Source organism: Pelophylax lessonae (assembly GCF_965119305.1).
Source record: "Pelophylax lessonae genome assembly, chromosome: 1".
Taxonomy (NCBI): domain Eukaryota; kingdom Metazoa; phylum Chordata; class Amphibia; order Anura; family Ranidae; genus Pelophylax; species Pelophylax lessonae.
The window spans coordinates 511998475-512020473 of NC_138768.1; the positions used below are offsets into that span (position 1 = coordinate 511998475).

A 21999-nucleotide genomic window follows, 5' to 3' on the forward strand; every position below is an offset into this window, starting at 1 on the left:
AGCAGTCCTCTAGGGGGCAGTGCTACAGACGTATGAGGGCTGCCAGCATTGCTGTAGAGGTTGAAGAGGTGGGGGGTCAGCCTGTCAGTGCTTAGACCATACACTGCACACTGCATCAAATTGGTCTGCATGGCTGTCATACTTCTAAAGATGATGCACAAGAAAGCCCGCAAACAGTTTGCTGAAGACAAGCAGACTAAGGACATGGATTACTGTCCTGTGGTCTGACAAGACCAAGATAAACTTATTTGGTTTAGATGGTGTCAAGCGTGTCAAGCGTGTCTAGTAGCAACCAGGGTAGGAGTACAAAGACAAGTGTGTCTTCCCACAGTAAAGCATGGTGGGAGTGTCATAGTCTGGGGCTGCATAAGTGCTGCCGGCACTGGGGAGCTACAGTTCATTGAGGGAACCATGAATGCCAACATGTACTGCGACATACTGAAGCAGAGCATGATCCCATCCATTTGGAGACTGGGCTGCAGGGCAGTATTCCAACATGATAACGACCCCAAACAAACAAGACAACCACTGCCTTGCTAAAGAAGCTGAGGGTAAAGGTGATGGACTGGCCAAGCATGTCTCCAGACCTAAACCCTATTGAGCATCTATGGGGAATCCTCAAACGGAAGGTGGAGAAGCGCAAGGTCTCTAATTTTCACCAGCTCCGTGATGTTGTCATGGAGGAGTGGAAGAGGACTCCAGTGGCAATCTCTAAAGCTCTGGTGAACTCCATGCCCAAGAGGGTTAAGGCGGGGCTGGAAGATAATGGTAGCCACACAAAATATTGACACTTTGGGCCCAATTTGGACATTTTGATGTACTCATTTTTGTGGCCAGCTGTTTAGACATTGAATGTGTGTTGAGTTATTTTGAGGGGGGAAAGAAAATTTACACCGTTACACTAACTGTACACTGTCTACTTTACATTGTATCAAAGTGTCATTTCTTCAGTGTTGCCACATGAAAAGATATAATAAAATATTTATGTAGCACTGCCCCCATAAGGACTGCCAGATATTCACTCTACGGGCCCCCCTGAGTTACCAGGACACAGTCCTAGCACATAAAGTTCTCAATTTCTCCCTCTTCAGCTCGCTCCAATAATCAGTCCAGGGGTATGTGGTTGTTTTTGTTTATTTGATAATTTGGGGATAGGAGAAGGAAATAGTGGGATACACCATTTTAACTGTGCACAATGTTGAGGACTCCTATCTTTTGGTACGGCCAGGCTGTTGATTCACCCTGCCACCATAGATGAATTTGTAGTTGAGTCTCTTCTCCCAAGACAACTCGGCTAATAGACATTTATCTTCAGGACACTCTCCCTAGCATGCACTTTCTCTCAAGTAGCTGACACCCATCCACTGACTATCCCAAACACAGGAGTGGCCCCCCTCAGGCTAGGCCCCTTGAAACAAGTCCCTGTACTCACGATACTGTGGTTCCAGGGTCTCCAGTGTCTGCCCTCTCAGTCAGCTTTCCTGGACCTCTGGGTTCAGCTCCTCTCAACTGTTCCTTAGGCCCACAGGACGACCTCCTGCGACCCCATGACACCTCTACAGAGGAGGAGGCAGCCGCCCCATCCCTCTGGGACTCTACTCTCCAGAAAAAGACCCCGCAGCACATGTGCTCCTGGCTTTTATACAGTATCCCAGAATGCACCAAGGCGACCTGCCCTCTGCCAATCACCAGGACTGTATCAAAAACCTATGCACCCATTCATCAGGTTTTTCCCACTGTCCAACATGCCTCCCTATTGGACCAGTGTGAAACACTCTCTAGACTGAATGAATCGCATACTGAGCATAACGAACAGACCTCACTAACAGATTCTGCTCCCTGGTAGGCAGAGAACAATATAGATTTAACTGCAGCCCCTCTGGAAAGCAGACAGAGCTCAAAACTATACTCTTTCACTAGCACCTACCTAGGAGGGTGCTATATTTACAAAAATGTGAGGGGTATACTCACTTTTGTGAGATACTGTATTTATATGAAATGGACAGTGAATGACCTTTCAAGACCCGAGAATCCTCCACAAGCCTGCAAAGGAAAGGGTGAGCACATAGCAACTGCACATCCTACATACTCACAGTGAGACTTTCTCACCTGCAGAATCTCTAACTCTAACATTCCAGTAAAGACTTGCAAATCATCCGGCCTCCTAAGGGCACGCATGACTCGGCGTTCTGTTGTGCACCTGTAATAGACAAAAACAGAACAATCCTTCCAATATAACTGAGTAACACATCTGTAGTTCTCTCTGGGAACCGTATGACTAGCAATAGGCACAGTCCCTCTCCATTACCAGGGCACTGACTTTCTCCTATCCTAGTCAGACCCACAAAATAGGATAAAGAAGTGTCCTTCTCTCTGTAACACCGAGGCAATACATCTTCTCCTGGCGGCAGGCTATTATTGCTGGAGCCTCAGCAAAGCTTGTCTTACTTGTGAGTGTCCTTAAGAATTCTTCAAGGGATCCTTCACTCTGGCCTCCCTCTCTCTGAAGAGGCAAGGAGCCACTACCTTCCTTTCACAGGGTAGCAGCTTGGACAAAGTTTCTCCCAACATTACTCTAGCCCACTGGCCCAAAAGGATCTTCGCAAAGTGTCCCCTTCTCTCTTCTCTGCACTTAATGACCCTGGCCCACTGACCCAAAGGATCTTCGCAAAGTGTTCTTTCTTAGTACTTCTCTTAGCAATGGTGGTAGCACATATCCAAAAAGATCTTCACAAAGTGTCCTTTAGCAGGGTGTCTCTGTGAACTTAGGGGTTTACCCCTTCCAGGTAGCAGCCCCTGGCTTTACCAGGAGAAGTCCTGTGTAGCAAAAGTTTTCTCCCAGGTGAAGAAACTGTAGCAGTTTCACTGATCCCCATCTTCTTTTGCAAGGATAGAAGGAAGGGGATTTGGGGAAAAAGGGCTCTCAGCCCTAACAGCAACATAGTATCAAAGGGACTCTTCAGGCACACTAGACCCTTTGTAACCCAATCCTTTTAAACAGCTACAACAAATTCTTCAGGCTCACTGGCCCCTTTGTAACTCAAATGTTTCAGCTGAAGCAAGAACTGGGCACACCGCAGTAGTAGTGGTCAGGATGAGGCATGCAGACAGTCTTGCCTACAGGACTCTACTAATGGCCCAGGCTCGGCCTTTTCCATCTGGATGGTGGGCCTCTACCTGATCAATGTAGATGGACTGACCCAGATTCCAATCCTCCTTGATTGACAGGAAGGTGTCCCATATTTGAGGCTTGGATTGATTCTGATGTGGCTTGGGGACATGCAGGAAGTCCCAAACAACTTCTTCACACCAGGCCCCTCTCTTGCGCTCGATTTTCTCATTATCTCCTGGGAAGTATATGGATAATCATACCCGTACTCTATAGCCACCTTCCTTTGGACAAGGCGTTGAAAGCGTGAGAACCTGGGGAGATTTTACCAGTCTCCTCTCCCAGGTGGGGTGTAAAGGGTCTCTACTTTCTTGATCAGAATAGAGTATGCTTCATTCTGTGCTCGGGTCTGGGCATAGGTGCGAGGTGGGGATAGGCATAGGCCTCACAGAACCCCAAGTTCCTTGCGCACCTCATTCGAACAACTGCTGCCTCTGTCTGGGAACCGTATGACTAGCAATAGGCATAGTCCCTCTCCATTAACAGGGGACTGACTTTCTCCTATTCTAGTCAGACCCACATGTTAGCATAAAGAAGATGTGTTCACAGTGTCCTTCTCTCTGTAACATCGAGGCAACACATCTTCTCCTTCAATGAGTGAACTGTAACATGCAGGACTTCTTCTTCCTTCAGTTCCCCAGTCCCACTCAGCCTCTACTTCTGACCCCCAGTCATCAATTCCCTCTTCCAGGGACCCATAGCGATACTGGAAACTGGGTGACCCCACATCAATTGCCCCTACCTCCCCTTCACTGGACGAACTGGAGGACTTCAACTTCTGGGCCCATTGACTCCTCTCTGCCTCTTTAAGACCTGGACTGCTTGCTTCTGTAACTGCTACCAATGCACCTTACATAGTTACATAGTTAGTGAGGTTGAAAAAAGACATCAGTCCATCCAGTTCAACCTATGATGTGTGTGTGTGTCCGCTTTTAACCGTACATTGTATACCCCTGTATGTTGTGGTTTTAAGGTGTCCATCTAATAGTTTTTTGAAACTATCAATGCTCCCTGCTGATACGACTGCTTGTGGAAGAGAATTCCACATCCTTACCGCTCTTACAGTGAAGAACCCCTTACGCACTTTAAGGTTAAACCGCCATTCCTCTAGTTTTAGTGAGTGGCCACGTGTCTTATTGTATCTCCTTTCTCTGAATAGTTTGTTCCTTATGCTCGGGTCACCAGTACAGTATTTGTACATTGATATCATATCCCCCCTCAATCGTCTCTTCTCCAGAGAGAATAAGTTCAGTGCTTGTAGTCTTCCCTCATAGCTGATGTCCTCCATTCCCCTAATTATTTTTGTTGCCCTTCTCTGGACTTTCTCCAGTTCCAGCACATCCTTCCTGAGGACCGGTGCCCAGAACTGGACAGCATACTCCAGATGTGGCCGGACCAGAGTCTTGTAGAGTGGGAGAATAATCTCTTTATTTCTGGAGTGAATCCACTTTTTTATACATCCCAGTATTCTGTTGCGACCGCTGTTTCCCTCTGACAACTTGTGTGCATTGCACCTCTGAGATGTGGGTTTCCCTGGTTTGGCAGATGGTTGTGCACGTTTTCATCACTGGTCCAGGCCCCAGCGGTACACTCGGCACTCCCCGTCCTCTCCCAAAAGGGATAGCCACTATGGGTGTCAGCATTTCTGAAGTGGTTCCTTACTACTCCCAGTTCACATGCAACCTTCTGGGCTGGCAATCACTCTTTTCTAGCTTCAGCAGCATGTCACCGCAGTGCCCACACTGGCCCCACGCTCGCAACCACATGGACACATTCTGACATCTACCACATACCAGTCCAAAATGCTCCATGTCTCCTCCGCTGCACAAGGCCAGACTTTCCTTGGGCATCATCTGGACCCCTGTGTCCAACAGGGTCGGATTCTGAGATTCAGTCCGCTCTGCAGGTTCCCTACCAACACATGGGATAGCCCCTGCGCTCCGGCTTACTTCGGCATCCGCCATCTTGCTTCTCCACACACGTGTCTGCTCCTCAGCTACACCCCACAGCGGAAGTGAGGTCTCAGCTCCCTTCCTCCATTTGGATTGGTGGCCTGCGGGTGGCGACTCTGCCCACAGCCCAAGACCAGCTGACTCTAGGGCGGTGGCTCCTCCTGCAAGGCAGATCTCTTTGGCGCACTTTCTCCCACACGGTGCAGTAACCCCTTCGCTGCTGTCATAATGCTGCCCAGCCTGCACGAATGGTGCTGCAATGCAGATTGTTTTCCCTGCCACAGATAAACATACATCTACCTCTTCTGTCTGTACTTGAGCTTCAGTTGCAGTTCCCTATTCACAAGCTAACCGAACTCCCTCACCGCTGTTAGAAATTGTCCTGCTGTTTCCGGCTGCATGGCAGACATTTTCTACCACAGCACATGTACTGACACAACCCCAAACGTGCCAATCCCCGTGTCCCCGGGTCACTGCTTTCTTGACCATAACGTAAAAGCACACTTGCACAGGTTACTGTAAAGCAGACACAATTTTCTGCTACAATACAGCACATCCTTTATCCATCGACACTTCAGAACTTTACTTGAGAAGACATAATGTTTCTTGGGTAAATGTCCGGTCGTTGCCGATAGCAACCACTGCTGTAACCATGACTTGGAAGCACACTTGCACTGATCACTGTAAAGCAGACATTACTTTCTCCATCGACACTCTGGCACTTTACTTTAGAAGACATAGCAATACTTGGGCAAATACTCGGCCGTTGCCGGTAACAACCACTGCTGTAACTCAGAGGAAATCCCGGATGAGGGCCCCAAATGTAGCACTGTCCCCATAGGGCTTGCTGTGTGATGATTTCTTGGGCCTCCTCTGATTACCTGCAGACAGTCACTTTGGGACTGTTCACACATTCATTCTTACTCCCAATGGCTCATTACTCAACAAACAGTCCAGGGGTTTTGGTTTTTGGTGTTTATTGTGGAACTTGGGTGGGAGAAGGGAATAGTGGGATACTCCAACTTGAACTATTTATAGTTGATAAAGACAACTCTAACTTGGCCTCACCAGGATACTTGTGGAAGCAGTCACACTGCTTTAACCATGTTGCCACGGACATGGAGGGGGTAAGTCTCCTTGCTCTCTCTCCAGCAACATACTTGATGAACTATGTTTTCTTCAGGACACTCTCTAGCATCCCCTTTACTGACACCCGTCCACTGACACTTCTAGCTGAAGGGATGGCCCCCCTCAGGACAGGCCCCTTGACACAGATCTGTACTAACTGTATGCAAAATCAGATCCTTTCCAGTGTCTACCTTCCAGTAAGCTCTGCAGTACCTCCAGGTTCAGTTCCTCTCTACTTTTTAGGCCCTCAGGTTGACCACTGGAGGCCACATGGCAACCTCTACAGAGGAGGAGGCAGCCGCCCCCCTTCCACCGGGACTCTGCTCTCAAGCTGAAAGACCCCGAGCACATGTGCTCTTGACATTTATACAGTATCCCAGCATGCACTGAGGCACTTTCCTCTGCCAATCACCAGGGCTGTACTAAATGCCTGTGTGCTCATTTGCCAGGTTTCCTCCCACTGTCCAATGCCTCCCTATTGGACCAGTGTGAAACACTTCAGACAAACTGAGCTGCACCTGAGCAAAATGAGCAGACCTCACTAGCAGATCCTGCTCTCTGGTAGGCAGAGATCAAAATAGATTTATCTGGCAATCCTTCTGGTAAGCAGAAAAGATCCAAAACTATACTCTCTCTGTAGCACCTACCTAGGAGGGTGCTACACGCACTATAGGTGGTTCTGTTACCTTACACGTGGTGCCACAAACAGGATCCAAGATCCCAACTGAATGGAATTTGTCCCCAAGAGCCAGGAGCTACCCCTCTGGCAAGAGCGTTAAAAAGGACATAGCAAGAGAGAGAGACACATACACACGTTCTCACTTCTAAGCACATGGTAGCAAGATGATGATACGAGAGGGTTCTCTTTAGGTCACAGTGGAAGCATGCATTAGCCTGAGATCCTATTTGGTGGGAGGCCCGGTGTATTGCATGAGAGGCTCAGAAGAAAACCCTTAGACCATATTTCCTGAAAGCACCTTAATCTCAAAAGAAACCACCCTCTGGGAGTGCTGCAGAGTGTGCAGTTTCTAACCACCAGTCAACAGAGTGGCGTGATCGTTGAGAAATGGGCCTGAAACATACAGAGGGGGCACTCCACATGAAGTCCAAGTGATGGGTCCCCACCCTACCTCATACATTCTAGCAGAGATGTAGTATGTTTCCCTATCCAGCTTTTGGGTTAGACATCCCAGTACTCCATCGCCAATGTGAGTGTTGAAAGGGATACCTCTGTTGGGAGGTGGACAGTCTCTTCTCTGCCAACAGAATGGTAAAGTTATAAAATGTCTACGCTGCAAAACTACCACCCTACCAAGAACACGCATACACTGTAGAGTCTGATTATGAAAGCTGCACAGAGATGGACTCATCACAGCAATGTCTCTGAGTCAGTGTAACCTGGCTGAATAGCACAATCTCTGACTGTAAAACAATTGAGTCAATCTGAGAAATCCTGCTCAGTAAAATAGTTCAGAAAACTACTACTTGTGATTATCCTTATAAACTTGGGTAGCTTTCCCCAGTAGTTGGGAAATGCTGTGTTGTATCAGTCTTCGAACCAGCTGCCCATATACCAATTCTGACAGTAGAAGACCTTTCTTCAGGCTGCAGATCACTTGTCCATCTACATCTACCTCATCGGGTGTATATGCCTCTAAGTTGCCAAGAGAATGAAGTTGAGGAATATTTATTAGCATGTCCAGAATCCCAAGGTGTTTTTTGAGAGTTAAAAGGGCCCATATCTGCATCTGAGCATGGTGAGTAAATGGGTACTCAGATATACTAAATATTGGTCTTTTTTTTACATAAATAATTATACAGTGTAGTTAAACAAAATGATATTTGTGTCTTCAAAATTGTTTGCTGCATGTGAATTAAAATTCATACATATTGCACAGCTATCTGCAGTTTTTAAATATAATTAAAAATAAAAGATTCCATTGCTTTCCTAATTTTTGCTGTATCCTTTCTAATTTTTTTTTTTTTTTAGACAGTGAGTCATGTCGTTTTGTATGTGTTATAATTGTATGTTTTTGTAGGCCAGTTGTAGCATAACACACTTTCTGTTTTGCACCAGTATGTACAGACATACAGGACATTTCCTGCATTCACCTCATCACTATTTAAAAGGTCCAGAGAGGTTATTTTCACCTAGAGGGTCTCTATCTGCTCCTGCTACTACAGTACCTCCACTGGAGCTTCTGCTGTGGGAGCTATGCCTGTGCCTGTTGGTGGCTTGTTTCCATGGAGACCACAGCTAATCTCAGAATTTTTATTGCCTTCTTTATTTCTCCTCACAACCCAAGTCCTACCCTGACAGAGCACTGCTATCTTGCTTCTGCATGGGGAACCTCAAACTTGGGCTCTCCAGCTTATGGAGCAAGGAAGTGAGTCTGTGTCCAGTGTCAATTACTTGTTTGATGTACTGGCTGAATGCTATGATGACCCTCATCGAGCAGCCACAGTAGGTCACCAGGAGACATGTTGAGGAATACATTTCTGATTTTCCTAGATGGAGTGTGGACACACAGCAGAAACAACAGTTCCACCGTCTTTTGGAATAGCTAAAAGAAGAACTGGCTAGATTTGGCACTCTTAATACCTCTATTGATCTCATGAAGTTTGCCATCCAGATAGCCTAGAAAGTGACTCCAACCATGAAGAGTCGCCATGCACAAAATAAGATAGCTAAAACTCCTATGCCTCTAGACATCCCTGAGCCAGTGCAGCTGGACCTAGCCTGTCATCTAACTCCTGGGGAGTGCCAGCATCAAGGAGAAGGCAACCTCTACCTCTATTGCGGGTCCCCGGTCACTTCCTTCCAAGTTGCTCCATTGGATCAACCGATAATGAAACCACCATCAGCTTACCTTTCCCTGCTGCTTTTACTGTCCCACTTGTCATTGTCACTGTCTTTAAAGCCCCCGAAAGAACTGTTGATGTTTACGTCATTATCAACTCAGTTGTACCTGCTTTCTTGCTATGTTTTTCACTCATCGCTTAGGCCTATGCTTCAGAGAACACAGTGGGGTCTGTCTTGTTCCAACGTTCTGGCCCCAAGGCTTTCTTGTACCTGCTAGCTTTCTTCATACATGAGTCCCACTAAGAAAAAATATGGTTAACATTGGTGACAGGGAATTACTGTCCATCAAAATAGCTCTGAAGAACTGCACTATCTATTAGAAGGAGCTGCCCATCCAATACCCATCTTGACTGATCACAAGAATCTTGAGTACTTGAGGTCTGCCAAATGTCTAAGACTGTGCCAGGTCAGATGTACCCTCTTCTCAATTCAATTTCCACTTGACCTACAGTTCAAGATCTAAATATGGGAAACCTGATGCCTTGTCGCATATGTTTCCCAATGAGGTCACTCTGGTGCCACAAGATACACCCAAAACCTGGCCCCTTACTTTATTCATCCTTCTTTCATCAAATGACCCCCTGCTATATGAGGGCAAGGTCTTCATCCCTGAGAATGTACGAACTGATGTTCTTAGAGGCTGCAATGATTTACCCCCCCCCCCCCCCCAACAGGACACTAAAGCTGGGTATAAATGTAGTAGAAAACACCTAAAGTATTTCCCCAAGGTGGTAAGCGGTCGGTGCACTGGCTGGTAGGGTCCTCCTAGCACCTGAGCAAACTATGGCTATGATTATTGTTACACACCAAAACACCTAAACCCTGTATTATTTTGTATCACACCTGGATTAAAACACATATTCATTGTGGAAGATTGAGCTGCCAACTTTCTTTTATCTATATGTAAGGCAGGGTATACACTAGTAGAATTTTGTATGATGTTGTAAGAACATTGAGGCTCGGTTCACACTGATGCGATGCGGGAAGGCTGTGAATTCGCAGCCTGTTCCAGCATCGCACACGCACCCCCGGCAGTTCACACTGCCATATGCGATCCGCTGGGGGTGTCAATGTAATCTTAACGACACCCCCAGTTTGATCGCATATCGCAGTGCGATCGTGCAGTTCGCACAGGATCGGATCGCACAAGTGTGAACCGCTGTGCGATCCGATCCTGATGCGGCAGCAAAAATGCCTCCTGTGCGTGTTTGCTGCGGGTGCGATGCGAATTTAGCCATACAAACTGTATGGCTAAACTCGCACCGCACAGCTGATCGCATGTCATGTCGGAGCAGTGCGCTCCGACATGACATGCGAACCCCGCACACGCAGTAGTGTGAACCGGGGCTTAATAAAAATGTGTTTGTTTTTCTAATCATTAGTGGGGTCAAATCAAAGTTCTTTAAAGTGACAAAAAAATTTGAAGGAGCAGGATGGAAAAAAAAATTGAATTAATTTCTAACAGTGATCGTGGTTTTTGTTCAGTAAAGTCCATTCGTTCCAAAAAGAATGTAAAAGCAAAAAAAATCTTTTTCGAATGACATTTGAATTTTCTGAGAATTTTTGTACAAATTGTACTAAGCATTTTCTTACAAATCTTTATTCGAAGTTCTACTAGTGTATACCCATAAGCAGGATTTAACAGCCCCAAAAAAAAGAAAAAAATGTGGGCCCCCTGCAGTTTATCCCATAACCGCATGACAGACTTACCTGCAAATGGAGCCCTCCAGCGCAGCGCTGTCACAGCTCCCCCAGCGCTTCTATCTTTACCCAGTCTTCCTTCCAAGTTCGCAGGCTTCGGCAGTTTGAATGGGCAGCGCTATGATGACGTTGATTCTATGGTAAGATAGCATGTTTACAACCACTTTCGGTTTTTGTTACTACAAACCTTCCAGTGGCCACTTCTAGCTGGAGATTGCAGAGCATTCATTTCATTCTGCACTATTTGTACTCATGTCAACGTAGCTGGTCTAAGCAGGTCAGTATTTTGCCATACTTTTCACACCCCTGGAGCATGTTGGCGATGGATTTCATCATGGAACATCTGCCATTTGAAAATAAATAGTTTAATTTTGGTGGTCTGACTAAAATGTCCCATTTCCCTCAACTAAAGGGTCTCCCCTTGGCTCCTGTCACCACCAACATGTCATCAAAGTGATCATAAGAGTCAATGGGAAGTTAAATTGCTTAAAACAGAGAAGACCAGTTTACCGCTGAATTTTGGCAAGATATGTTCAGGAATTTGAAGATTCAGTCCTCCCTGTCATCTGAATACCATCCACAAACAGAGAGAATGAACCAGACTCTCAGGTGCTTCTCCTCCACTACACAAGACAACTGGGCCTACAACAATCCCCTGCACACAGCTGGGTTTTGTTCCTCATAAACTGTGGTTACTAGTATTGTATGCACTGTCCCTTGTGCTCACTGACAGCTTCTGTTCTTAAAGAAAGCATGGGATCTGTCCATGGGCATCCGCAGGTAGGGGAAAGGGGGGCAAATGCCCCCTGGAATCTCAACTTCCCCGAAAAAGTGGTTGTTAAGCCACTTTATACCATCCTGTCTGGTCTGTTTAATAATTCTGTGTGCCCCTGTGTCTATGTATGTGTTTTAAAAAAATCAGGCATTCTTTACCAGTTTTCAGTGAGCTGAGCACCACTCACGTGACCCGTCGGCTATCTCCTCTCTCCGTTTGTCAGCTGCCTGCAGCAGGTGGGGTCAAGAATTCCTCACTGTCGTCAGTCGAGAGGGGAGAGAAGGGGAGAGGCGGCAGGTCACGTGAGCGGCGATGGGCACTCTGAAAACTTGTAATGAATGGCTTATTTTTATAAAACTCAGACACAGGGGCACACAGAATTATTAAACAGACTGTAGTCTGTTTAATAATTCTGAGCGAGAGGACAGAGGACGACAGGTGAGCTGCGGATGACGGAAGCACGTAAACTGACCACGGTGTCAGGGCTGAGCAGCCTTGGTATACCGTGGTCAGATTACAGAGGGGAGGACATAGCCGGGCAGGATCAGCCAGGTATTTTAGGTGATACGGGGGGGGGGGGGGGGGAATTACACAGCACAAGCACTGTGCTGTATAACATGCTTTAAGGGAAAAGGATAATTTTTTTTTTAGGTTAACAAATGCTTTAAAAATAAATGCTGCTGTTTGACCTTTAAACATAAATACTCAAATAAGTATAATGACTAAGCCCCTCCCCTTCATGACATTGCTAAAAAGGGGTGGAGCATGGGTGACCTTAAAATGATGCCCCCCCCTCTGAAAAAAGTTCTGTGAACGCCCATGGAACTGTCATTTAGATGTGGTATTACCATTGCTTCTATACCACAGAGAGGGATGAGATTTGTGTTGGGCTCAGCAATTTTTTGACTCAAACCAAACTGTTCATAGATTTAGCCAGCCTGCCCACCCAAATGTCTAGCGGTCATTTGTCTAGTGCACGTATTACTGCCGCTTCTAAATGACAGCTTTCGCCCTCTTGCTTGTTTACAATTTGAAACATCATGTGTGACATCATTGACTACGTAATTGACCCAAAATTACCTGTTTGACATTTAGCAGCCAGCTGGGGACTGTCATTTACAACAGGAGTAGTGAAGGAAGAAGAGCGTAATGACACAGGTTGTCATGTTTGTGTCAGCAGGTTGTCAGGGGATCACTTACCGTGGTTGAAAAGGAATCTCCATTATTGGATGACATAAGTGATATTGGATTAACATTGTGGGCCTTTTTCCAAGGCGTGGGTGTTTTTTTTGGATTTTTTTAAAAATACTTTACTCTTTTATGAATGAATAAAAGGGGGTACTGAGATACTGATAAGTCCCCCTGACAAGTGCTTCTCCTTGATTGACCAATTTTTTTAACTTGGTTTGGTGGCCATTCTGGTATCCCTTGTGCTAAGATTGGGTGACCTGTGTTTTCTTTGGCGTTCCCCTTTTTCTTATGGAGATGTGGGTTCACACAGAGCACGCTGCAAAGTTGTTGTCAGGACGCCTGCCTTTACAAACACATGAACTTTAATGACATCTCAGTCTTAGTCTGTAGGCACTGATGTGAATGAGAAGGCCTGGCTCACAGTCTCCGCTCATCCTAAAGGTATTCTATGTGTTCTAAAGATTTTCCTATCATGTTGGAACAGGAAGAAGCAACCCCAAACTGTTCCCACAAAGTTGGGAGCATGAAATTGTCCAAAATGTCTTGGTATGTTGACACCTTAAAGCGGAGTTCCGGGCACAAAATCGACCTTTTTTTTTGTGCCCATCCGCTTGGTCTCCTTCACCTGAAAAGGAATTGGATAGTTAGGTATATTTTTTTTTTACTCACCTTGTAATTGTAGATAGAAAATACTCACCTATTCTTCACTTCCTCCCTCTGTGCCGCGGCTCCGCCGTCACTTCCTGGCTTGCAATGATTCCTGGGAGCTGAACGCCATCGCTCCCAGGAATCAATGTGACGGCACCAGCCCCGCTCGTCACTTCCGGGGCGACGCCGCATTCCCTGCTAAACAGCTTCTGGGCCTGCCCAGAAGCTGTGTAGGAATGCGGCGCTGCCCCGGAAGTGACGAGAGGGGCCGGTGTAGGCGCATTCTGGGAGAAGAAGACACGGAAGAGGACGCAGAAGAGGATCGCGCCGGCTTCAGCTGCCCACAACAGAGATGGCAACGCTGGAGAAGAAATTTTATAAGTGAGTATTTCTTCTTGCAGGTAAGTGCGAACTGGGACAGATCAGAGGCTAGCCATTGTGGAATGTACTAGCCCTGACTGTCCCGGGGGTATGTTTATTGAAAAAAAGTTTTCGTGCCCGGAACTCCGCTTTAAGAGTTCCCTTCACTGGAACTAAGGTGCCAAGCCCAAACCCTGAAAAACAACCCCACGCCCTTGTCCACCAAATTATTTGGACCAGTGCACAAAGGAAGGTCCATAAAGACATGGATGAGCAAATTTTGGGTGAAGGAACTTGACTGGCCTGCACAGAGTCCTGGTCTCAACCTGATCGAATACCTGTGGGATGAATTAGAGTGCAGACTACGTGCCAGTCCTTCTCCCCTACATCAGTGCCTGACCTCACAAATGCTCTTCTGGAAGAATGGTCAAATATTCCCATAGACACACTTCTTAACCTTGGGGACAGCCTTCCCAGAAGATTTGAAGCTCTTATAGCTGCAAAGGGTGGGCCAACTCAATATTGAAATGCATTAAAGTTCATGTGTGTGTAAAGGCAGGTATCCCAATACTTTTGGTAATATAGTGTATGTGAGCCTTTTGCTGTAACACATAGATATGGTCACATATGTTTATTTTTCTCATTGGTATATCTTTGATTTTTAATTGCATGTACTTTTGTTGTTACCACAGTCTCTCTTCATATGCCCTTTAAAATCCTCTGCTACACAATTTTTTATTTTATTCACGTCATTTCCAACAGCCTTCCAATGTCGGACCCACAAATTATTCTGCATTTGCCAAAATGCTGATATTTCCTTATTTTATATTTAGTGGATAGCTCTACAAAGTGCATCCAGCCATGATCACCACAGGTAATCGCTGACTGGACAAACAGTCATGAATAGCTGGGCCCGCCATTGCTGTGTACAGGCTCAGCAGCCACAGCTATCCGAATGCAGCTGTCAGTCCCAGCTGCAGGAATTAGTAGATTCTTGCCCCTGAGATTTACAGCATGGCTAAATGCCTGTGCAAATGGACCCAAACTGAGTCCCAAAATAGCAGTAAAAACTGACAGGAGTTCTCACCCTTCCTCCCTCTATCAAAAACAAGTTTTTTTTTTGACATACACTTTATTATGAAGACATACGAATAGCAAATGAACAGATCCACTTCTTAACCTCCCTGGCGGTATGATTCTGTCAGGAATTACATACCAAAAGCGGTACAATTCTTTTCATGGAAATTTGGCGTTATGTATTATAGGCCTACAATTCTTAGTAATTACTGACTTAAACCTGACCAAAACAAGAGTCTAGTAGACATCCCAGATGTGATAAATTTGAAACACAAACGCATGAATTATAATCAAATCAATAATATAATTTTATTATTTAATATATAATATATATAATAAAATTATATTATTGATTAGATTATAATTCATGCATTATATATTATATATGTGTGTGTGTGTGTATATATATATATATATATATATATATACACACACATATATATATATATATATGCATATATATGTATATATATATATATATATATATATATATATATATATATATATATATATATATATGCATATATATATATATATATATATATGCATATTTATATATATAATATAAAATGTGTTATGTGTTTGTGTTTTGTGCAACCTTTTTTTTTTTTTAATTTCCCTCCCTAGTTCCGCTCCCATGCAGCATTGCTGCTGCAGGGAACGGAACTAGGAAGTCATCACACCGACGGAGGACGGAGGAGCGGCGGGACTCTCGGCTGGCGGTCACAGCAATGAGAGATCATCGCTGGATCGCCAGGATAAGGTAAGAGACACCGCTGCGCTCTCTGCACATTCACCCCGAGCGTGACTCGGGGTTACCGCTCCTGATAGAAAAAATCAACCCCGAGTCACGCTCGGGATCACCGCCAGGGAGGTTAAAAAAATGCATAGGTATAAGCATACAAACTTCAATTCTTTTTAATGAGTACACTAAACTTTACATGACAAATGTAACATAGTAACTTACCGAAGAATTTCTTTCCTTGTAAAGAAAGTACAATCCTACAAATAAACATATACAACATGCATTAATGTTATTAAAAATTCAAACTATTTGTCTTCTCCCTTTTTCTTTGTGGATAATGTACGTGATGAAATATTTGCCACTAAATTATTGATCAATGAGAGAACACCTAATTGATCTAGCTGAGCAAATTAGCAATATGAGGAGCAGGATGACAATTTTAGCATATTGTAATATATGGTAATATATATCATTTACATTGGATACATCATTTCTTTGTCTTTAAAGTGTTACTAAACCCACAACAGTAAAATCAGCCTGTATGCAATAAAACATACTTGATATAATCAGGCTCCATGCACACTGGCTTAAAAATCGCTTCTACTACAGGAGTTTTGTGTTCTGCCTGTAGAAGCAGCTCAATGTTATCCTATTTGCCCATGCACATTAGGACAATTAGAGGCATATTTTGAGCTCAGCCTTTAGAGGTAGGAAAAAAAACCTTCTGGTGTGCATTTCTGATAGGAGCTTTCTGGCAGAAAAAAATGCTAAACTCTCTGTGACGGGAGTCACTTTGGCTGGGGGGCCCGTGGAACACAGCTTACCTTAGAGAGGTTGGGAAATACCTCTCTCAGCCCCCTAGGCCCCTCTTATGTGTAAGTCACCCTGTATCTATTAGGGACACAGGGTGACCAAGAAGCCCAGTCTGGCCTGCCCAAACTAGACCCCCACAGACTGATCGGCTATGGGAGCTCCATGCGCCCTGCCGGAACAAACTTGCAAACTATGTGGAACCTGGTCAAGGAAGCTACCATGATGAATTGACTCTTTGGGACTTGTTACCCAACTAACTCAGGCACAGACCGATTGGAGGTCTGGTACCTGGTTAGTCTACCTTTGGGGGGGAAGATACAGTGCCTTGCGAAAGTATTCGGCCCCCTTGAACTTTGCGACCTTTTGCCACATTTCAGGCTTCAAACATAAAGATATAAAACTGTAATTTTTTGTGAAGAATCAACAAGTGGGACACAATCATGAAGTGGATATTTCAAACTTTGTTAACAAATAAAAAACTGAAAAATTGGGCTTGCAAAATTATTCAGCCCCTTTACTTTCAGTGCAACAAACTCTCTCCAGAGGTTCAGTGAGGCTCTCTGAATGATCCAATGTTGACCTAAATGACTAATGATGATAAATAGAATCCACCTGTGCGTAATCAAGTCTCCGTATAAATGCACCTGCACTGTGATAGTCTCAGAGGTCCGTTTAAAGTGCAGAGAGCATCATGAAGAACAAGGAACACACCAGGCAGGTCCGAGATACTGTTGTGGAGAAGTTTAAAGCCGGATTTGGATACAAAAAGATTTCCCAAGCTTTAAACATCCCAAGGAGCACTGTGCAAGCGATAATATTAATATGGAAGGAGTATCAGACCACTGCAAATCTACGAAGACCTGGCCGTCCCTCTAAACTTTCAGCTCATACAAGGAGAAGACTGATCAGAGATGCAGCCAAGAGGCCTATGATCACTCTGGATGAACTGCAGAGATCTACAGCTGAGGTGGGAGACTCTGTCCATAGGACAACAATCAGTCGTATACTGCACAAATCTGGCCTTTATGGAAGAGTGGCAAGAAGAAAGCCATTTCCTAAAGATATCCATAAAAAGTGTTGTTTAAAGTTTGCCACAAGCCACTTTGGAGACACACCAAACATGTGGAAGAAGGTGCTCTGGTCAGATGAAACCAAAATCAAACTTTTTGGCAACAATGCAAAATGTTATGTTTGGTGTAAAAGCAACACAGCTCATCACCCCGAACACACCATCCCCACTGTCAAACATGGTGGTGGCAGTATCATGGTTTGGGCCTGCTTTTCTTCAGCAGGGACAGGGAAGATGGTTAAAATTGATGGGAAGATACATGGAGCCAAAGACAGGACCATTCTGGAAGAAAACCTGATGGAGTCTGCAAAAGACCTGAGACTGGGACGGAGATTTGTCTTCCAACAAGACAATGATCCCAAACATAAAGCAAAATCTTTAATGGAATGGTTCACAAATAAACATATCCAGGTGTTAGAATGGCCAAGTCAAAGTCCAGACCTGAATCCAATCGAGAATCTGTGGAAAGAACTGAAAACTGCTGTTCACAAACGCTCTCCATCCAACCTCACTGAGCTCGAGTTGTTTTGCAAGGAGGAATGGGCAAAAATTTCAGTCTCTCGATGTGCAAAACTGATAGAGACATACCCCAAGCGACTTACAGCTGTAATCGCAGCACAAGGAGGCGCTACAAAGTATTAACTTAAGGGGGCTGAATAATTTTGCACGCCCAATTTTTCAGTTTTTTATTTGTTAAAAAAATTTTAAATATCCAATAAATTTTGTTCCACTTCATGATTGTGTCCCACTTGTTGTTGATTCTTCACAAAAAATTACAGTTTTATATCTTTATGTTTGAAGCCTGAAATGTGGCAAAAGGTCGCAAAGTTCAAGGGGGCCGAATACTTTCGCAAGGCACTGTATGTGATGGTACTCACCGTCACTGGAAATGAAAGACAGATACTTAATAAACACTGAGAACATGGCTTGGATTGTTTCAAATGGGTTCTTTATTTACACTTATGATAATGTGTATTGTACTGCAATAGTTTGTGTATTGAAATGTGATGTGGATTCTGTTAAGCCTGTGTGTCCCATTGTTTAATGTTAATATTGTTTCTGTCCAGATGGCTAGATAATTAGTTCAGGTTAATTTTATTTATGTATACAATTTAATCTGCATATCATAATGTAATCAGGCAACCCCTGACCTGTGTGTGGTAATCTGATCAGGAGGGGGAGGCCCATGCTGTATATAAATTCTGTGTGACTGTTCAATAAACAGAAGTTTCCAGTACAAGCTAAGTTGTCGGCTAGCTTTGTATGGGGGCGGTTGATAAATATGATATATTATATGAATATAGAATATGAAAATATGAAGCCTTATACTGACGGAAGTCCACAAGTACAGTGTGGGTCAGCGGTTCCGTTACACTCTCCTAAACTCATCTAAACTCTGTACAAAAAAATGCTCTCTATCAGCGTTTTTTCTCTGCCAGAATTGTCATTTTTTTAAGCCCAGTGTGCATGGAGCCTTACTTTGGAACTGAAGGGATTGGTCCTCTGCAGTGTAAAAAGGTTGTTTGATCATGTCTTCTCTGATCTTCCCAATCTTCCACATTCCACAATCTATCTTCTGATATTACAGAGCCTTGGGGGCACTCTGCACATGCTCAGTTGGGTGTGTATTGCTAGAAAGTTTTTTTTTTTTTTTTTGTGGGAGGGTGCATGTGATCAACACAGGGCCAAACAGCACTCTCCGGAGATAGGGTCAGGGGTCTTGCAGCCTCACAGGGCAGTCAGAGGAAAATTAAAACTCCTCCTACAAGCTTTAACCAGTGCTAGGCAGGACACTGATAGAAGTCACAAGACTGGTATATACTGCTGATGAGAAAAGGTATTTAGCAGTAAATATTTACTAAAATAATTGCGTTTCCATGTTCTGCATACTGTGGGAGACCAGCTATAATGAATGCAGTCCTGGGTATAATAACACTTTAACTGCTAGTGTTTACAATATTTACTGTACACGGCATATTTTAACGATATCCAGGAGTGTCATTTTGTTCTGTATTTAATCTCATTGTTGTTGCACATTAACAAGAATAGTGACAAAATACCATCTGTTGCTACAGTGCCTACTATCAACAGCAGATAAACAACTAAAAGTTACAGTAGTCTGAGATAAGAGACACTCAAACATAATTACTGAGTAAATCACTGAATCAATGAGTGAATTGTTTTGAAGGTCAAAGCTGCCGAAATAGCCAATGAGACTGCCAATATGATTCTGGTTCCTGAGATTTGTCATTAGACCTGAGATATTAACACAGGTAACTTAACATGTCTTGTGTAGAACATAACATTCTCAGTTTTTTTTTTATTACAGATAATGTTTTTTTTTTTTTTGCAAGTGTTACACAGATTAACGATCATATATAAACGTTACATATAAACTTTCTATATTAATGAACCCTTTCTCCCCCCCACCGCAAAAGAAAAAAAGAAAATATTGTTAACCAAATCCCCTCCTATTCTTTTCTCTACTACCCTCTTTCCTTCTCAGGCTCTTTCTCTCCAATACATCATATCTCTTGACCTTGACCCTGACCTCTAAGGCCCAGGTAATTCTACTCCCTAAGCTTTCTCAAATATCAACCTCCAAAACCCAGCAACTTCATATAGCCCTCAGTTTTTTTAAACTTCATCCAATCCCCCCATATAACCAGATATTTCCCACGGAGGGTTCTCTGCTGCAGATATTGTTTCCTCCATGGATCTAACCAAAACCACCCATACAGCCCAATCCCTCATACCTGGGATTTCTGACAATCACCAAAGTGCCGGTGTCAGGCTTTTAGCTGCGTTCAGCAAATGAGGAACTAGTGTATTCTAATATACCGTCTCCTTTTTCTCCATGTTGTGAAACAAACAACTCCAAGGTTTCACCTGAATACAGTCTCCTGTAATCTGGAGGATTATCCTGGTAATCCCTCCCCAAAAAACGTGTATCTTTGTGCATTCCCACCACAGATGCGCAAAGGTCCCAGGGGCTTTGCATCCCTTCCAGCAAGTTGGGGATATCTCTGCACCGAACCTCTGAGCCCTCTGCGGGTGAGATACCACCTAGCAAAAAGCTTATAGCACATCTCTGTTGTCCTTAAATCAACTGATGAATAGCAAGCTAATTTCAAAATTTTCTTCCTCTTTTCTTCATCTCAGAGGGGTCCTAATTCCTGTTCCCATTTCCTGAAATATGGCGGGTATACAGGCTCTATTTGCCTTCATAATATCTTATATATGTAGCGCTACCCCTGCAGGAGCCGCTTAAGTATGATTGGTTCCGTACTCTCAACCCCAAGAACGAGCTCCGCCTCCCCGGCACACGTGGCAATAGTGTAAGTGCAAGACCAATGAAAACACACGTTATGATAAAACACAGAAATGTCTTTACTATAAGGTCTCTGTGTACAAAAAGTAACAAACAGTAATAGTGTATTCTTGAATGAACTAGCAATCACTGAGCTTAAGAGCAATATAACTCAATGTATTATATCAGACTGATTCTAGTGGATTCCACATCCGTGAACTACCCCAGAAGCAGAGACAAGCACTTAAACAACAATGAATCACAATATAACAGTTTAACACAAGCTGGGTTACCTCTAATTAAATTAGTGCTATGAGTCCAGGCAGGAGGAGAGCAGAAGAATGACTTTCTCCTATGCAGGCTTCTCTCTTCTCTCCCCTGAAACCACAGGCACAACTACAAACACTGTACCTAATTCAGTGCTTAGTGACTTAACTTTCAAGTCAAACTACACTGCACATACACTACATATACAGAGCCCTGAGTATGTGTGTGCGTGCACGTATGGCACCAGTAACTTCAGTCCCTTGGAAGAGGGATGAGGCCTTGTATCTTCAGCTAGCTACTTTAGTTGGTGCACTTAGAACTCCTGCTTGGCAAAGTGTAACTGGGATACGCTGAAAGTATAGCAAGGCAGACACTGTGACTGCGGTCAGGGCCCAAACGAATATCCTGCAACAGGCAGGCTCTTCAGGTAAACCAACTGGCAAGCTCACACTGGAGTGATTCACTCAGCTGATGCAGGTACGTCTGGACAGGCACACAGGATTCCCCTTTAATCAGGCTTGATGTCTGGAGCACGGCAATGGGCTGACCTGGGAGGCAACACCTCTCCCCTGGGTCCAGTCTCTTCCCCTGCCTCGTGGTGACCGAGTTCTCCCCAGCAGATAAGATGGTGTCCTTCATTCCTTCCTTGCCAGAGAATCCTGGGGTTTGTAGTCCAGTCCCCAGTGATTAGAATGGATCCACCTATTTTGGGAACTACCCATCCCAGAGTTCTTTGCAGCTCAAATGTCTATGGGACTCATACATCAAAACTCAATCTGCCTCATTTTAAAGGCTTAAATGCAAGTTATTGCCCCCAAAAAGTATATGGGGGTCCAGGTACTGACCTGGGGAACATGTAGCAATGAAAAAAAAGTTTTTAAAAATGATAGTTTTAAAGGAGCAGTGATTTACTGATTTTAATGAGGCTTAA

The 21999-nt window shown here is 44.3% G+C and overlaps 1 protein-coding gene across 1 annotated transcript in view; it reads right to left on the reverse strand.

Moving 5' to 3' along the window:
• The window catches only part of CIB3 (calcium and integrin binding family member 3), a 108530-nt gene that overhangs the window by 46139 nt on the left and 40392 nt on the right, over positions 1-21999 (reverse strand). Inside the window, exon 2 of the mRNA XM_082270681.1 lies at positions 15832-15866. Within this exon, the coding sequence (XP_082126807.1) occupies positions 15832-15866 (35 nt within the window). The remainder of the gene's footprint in view (positions 1-15831; positions 15867-21999) is intronic.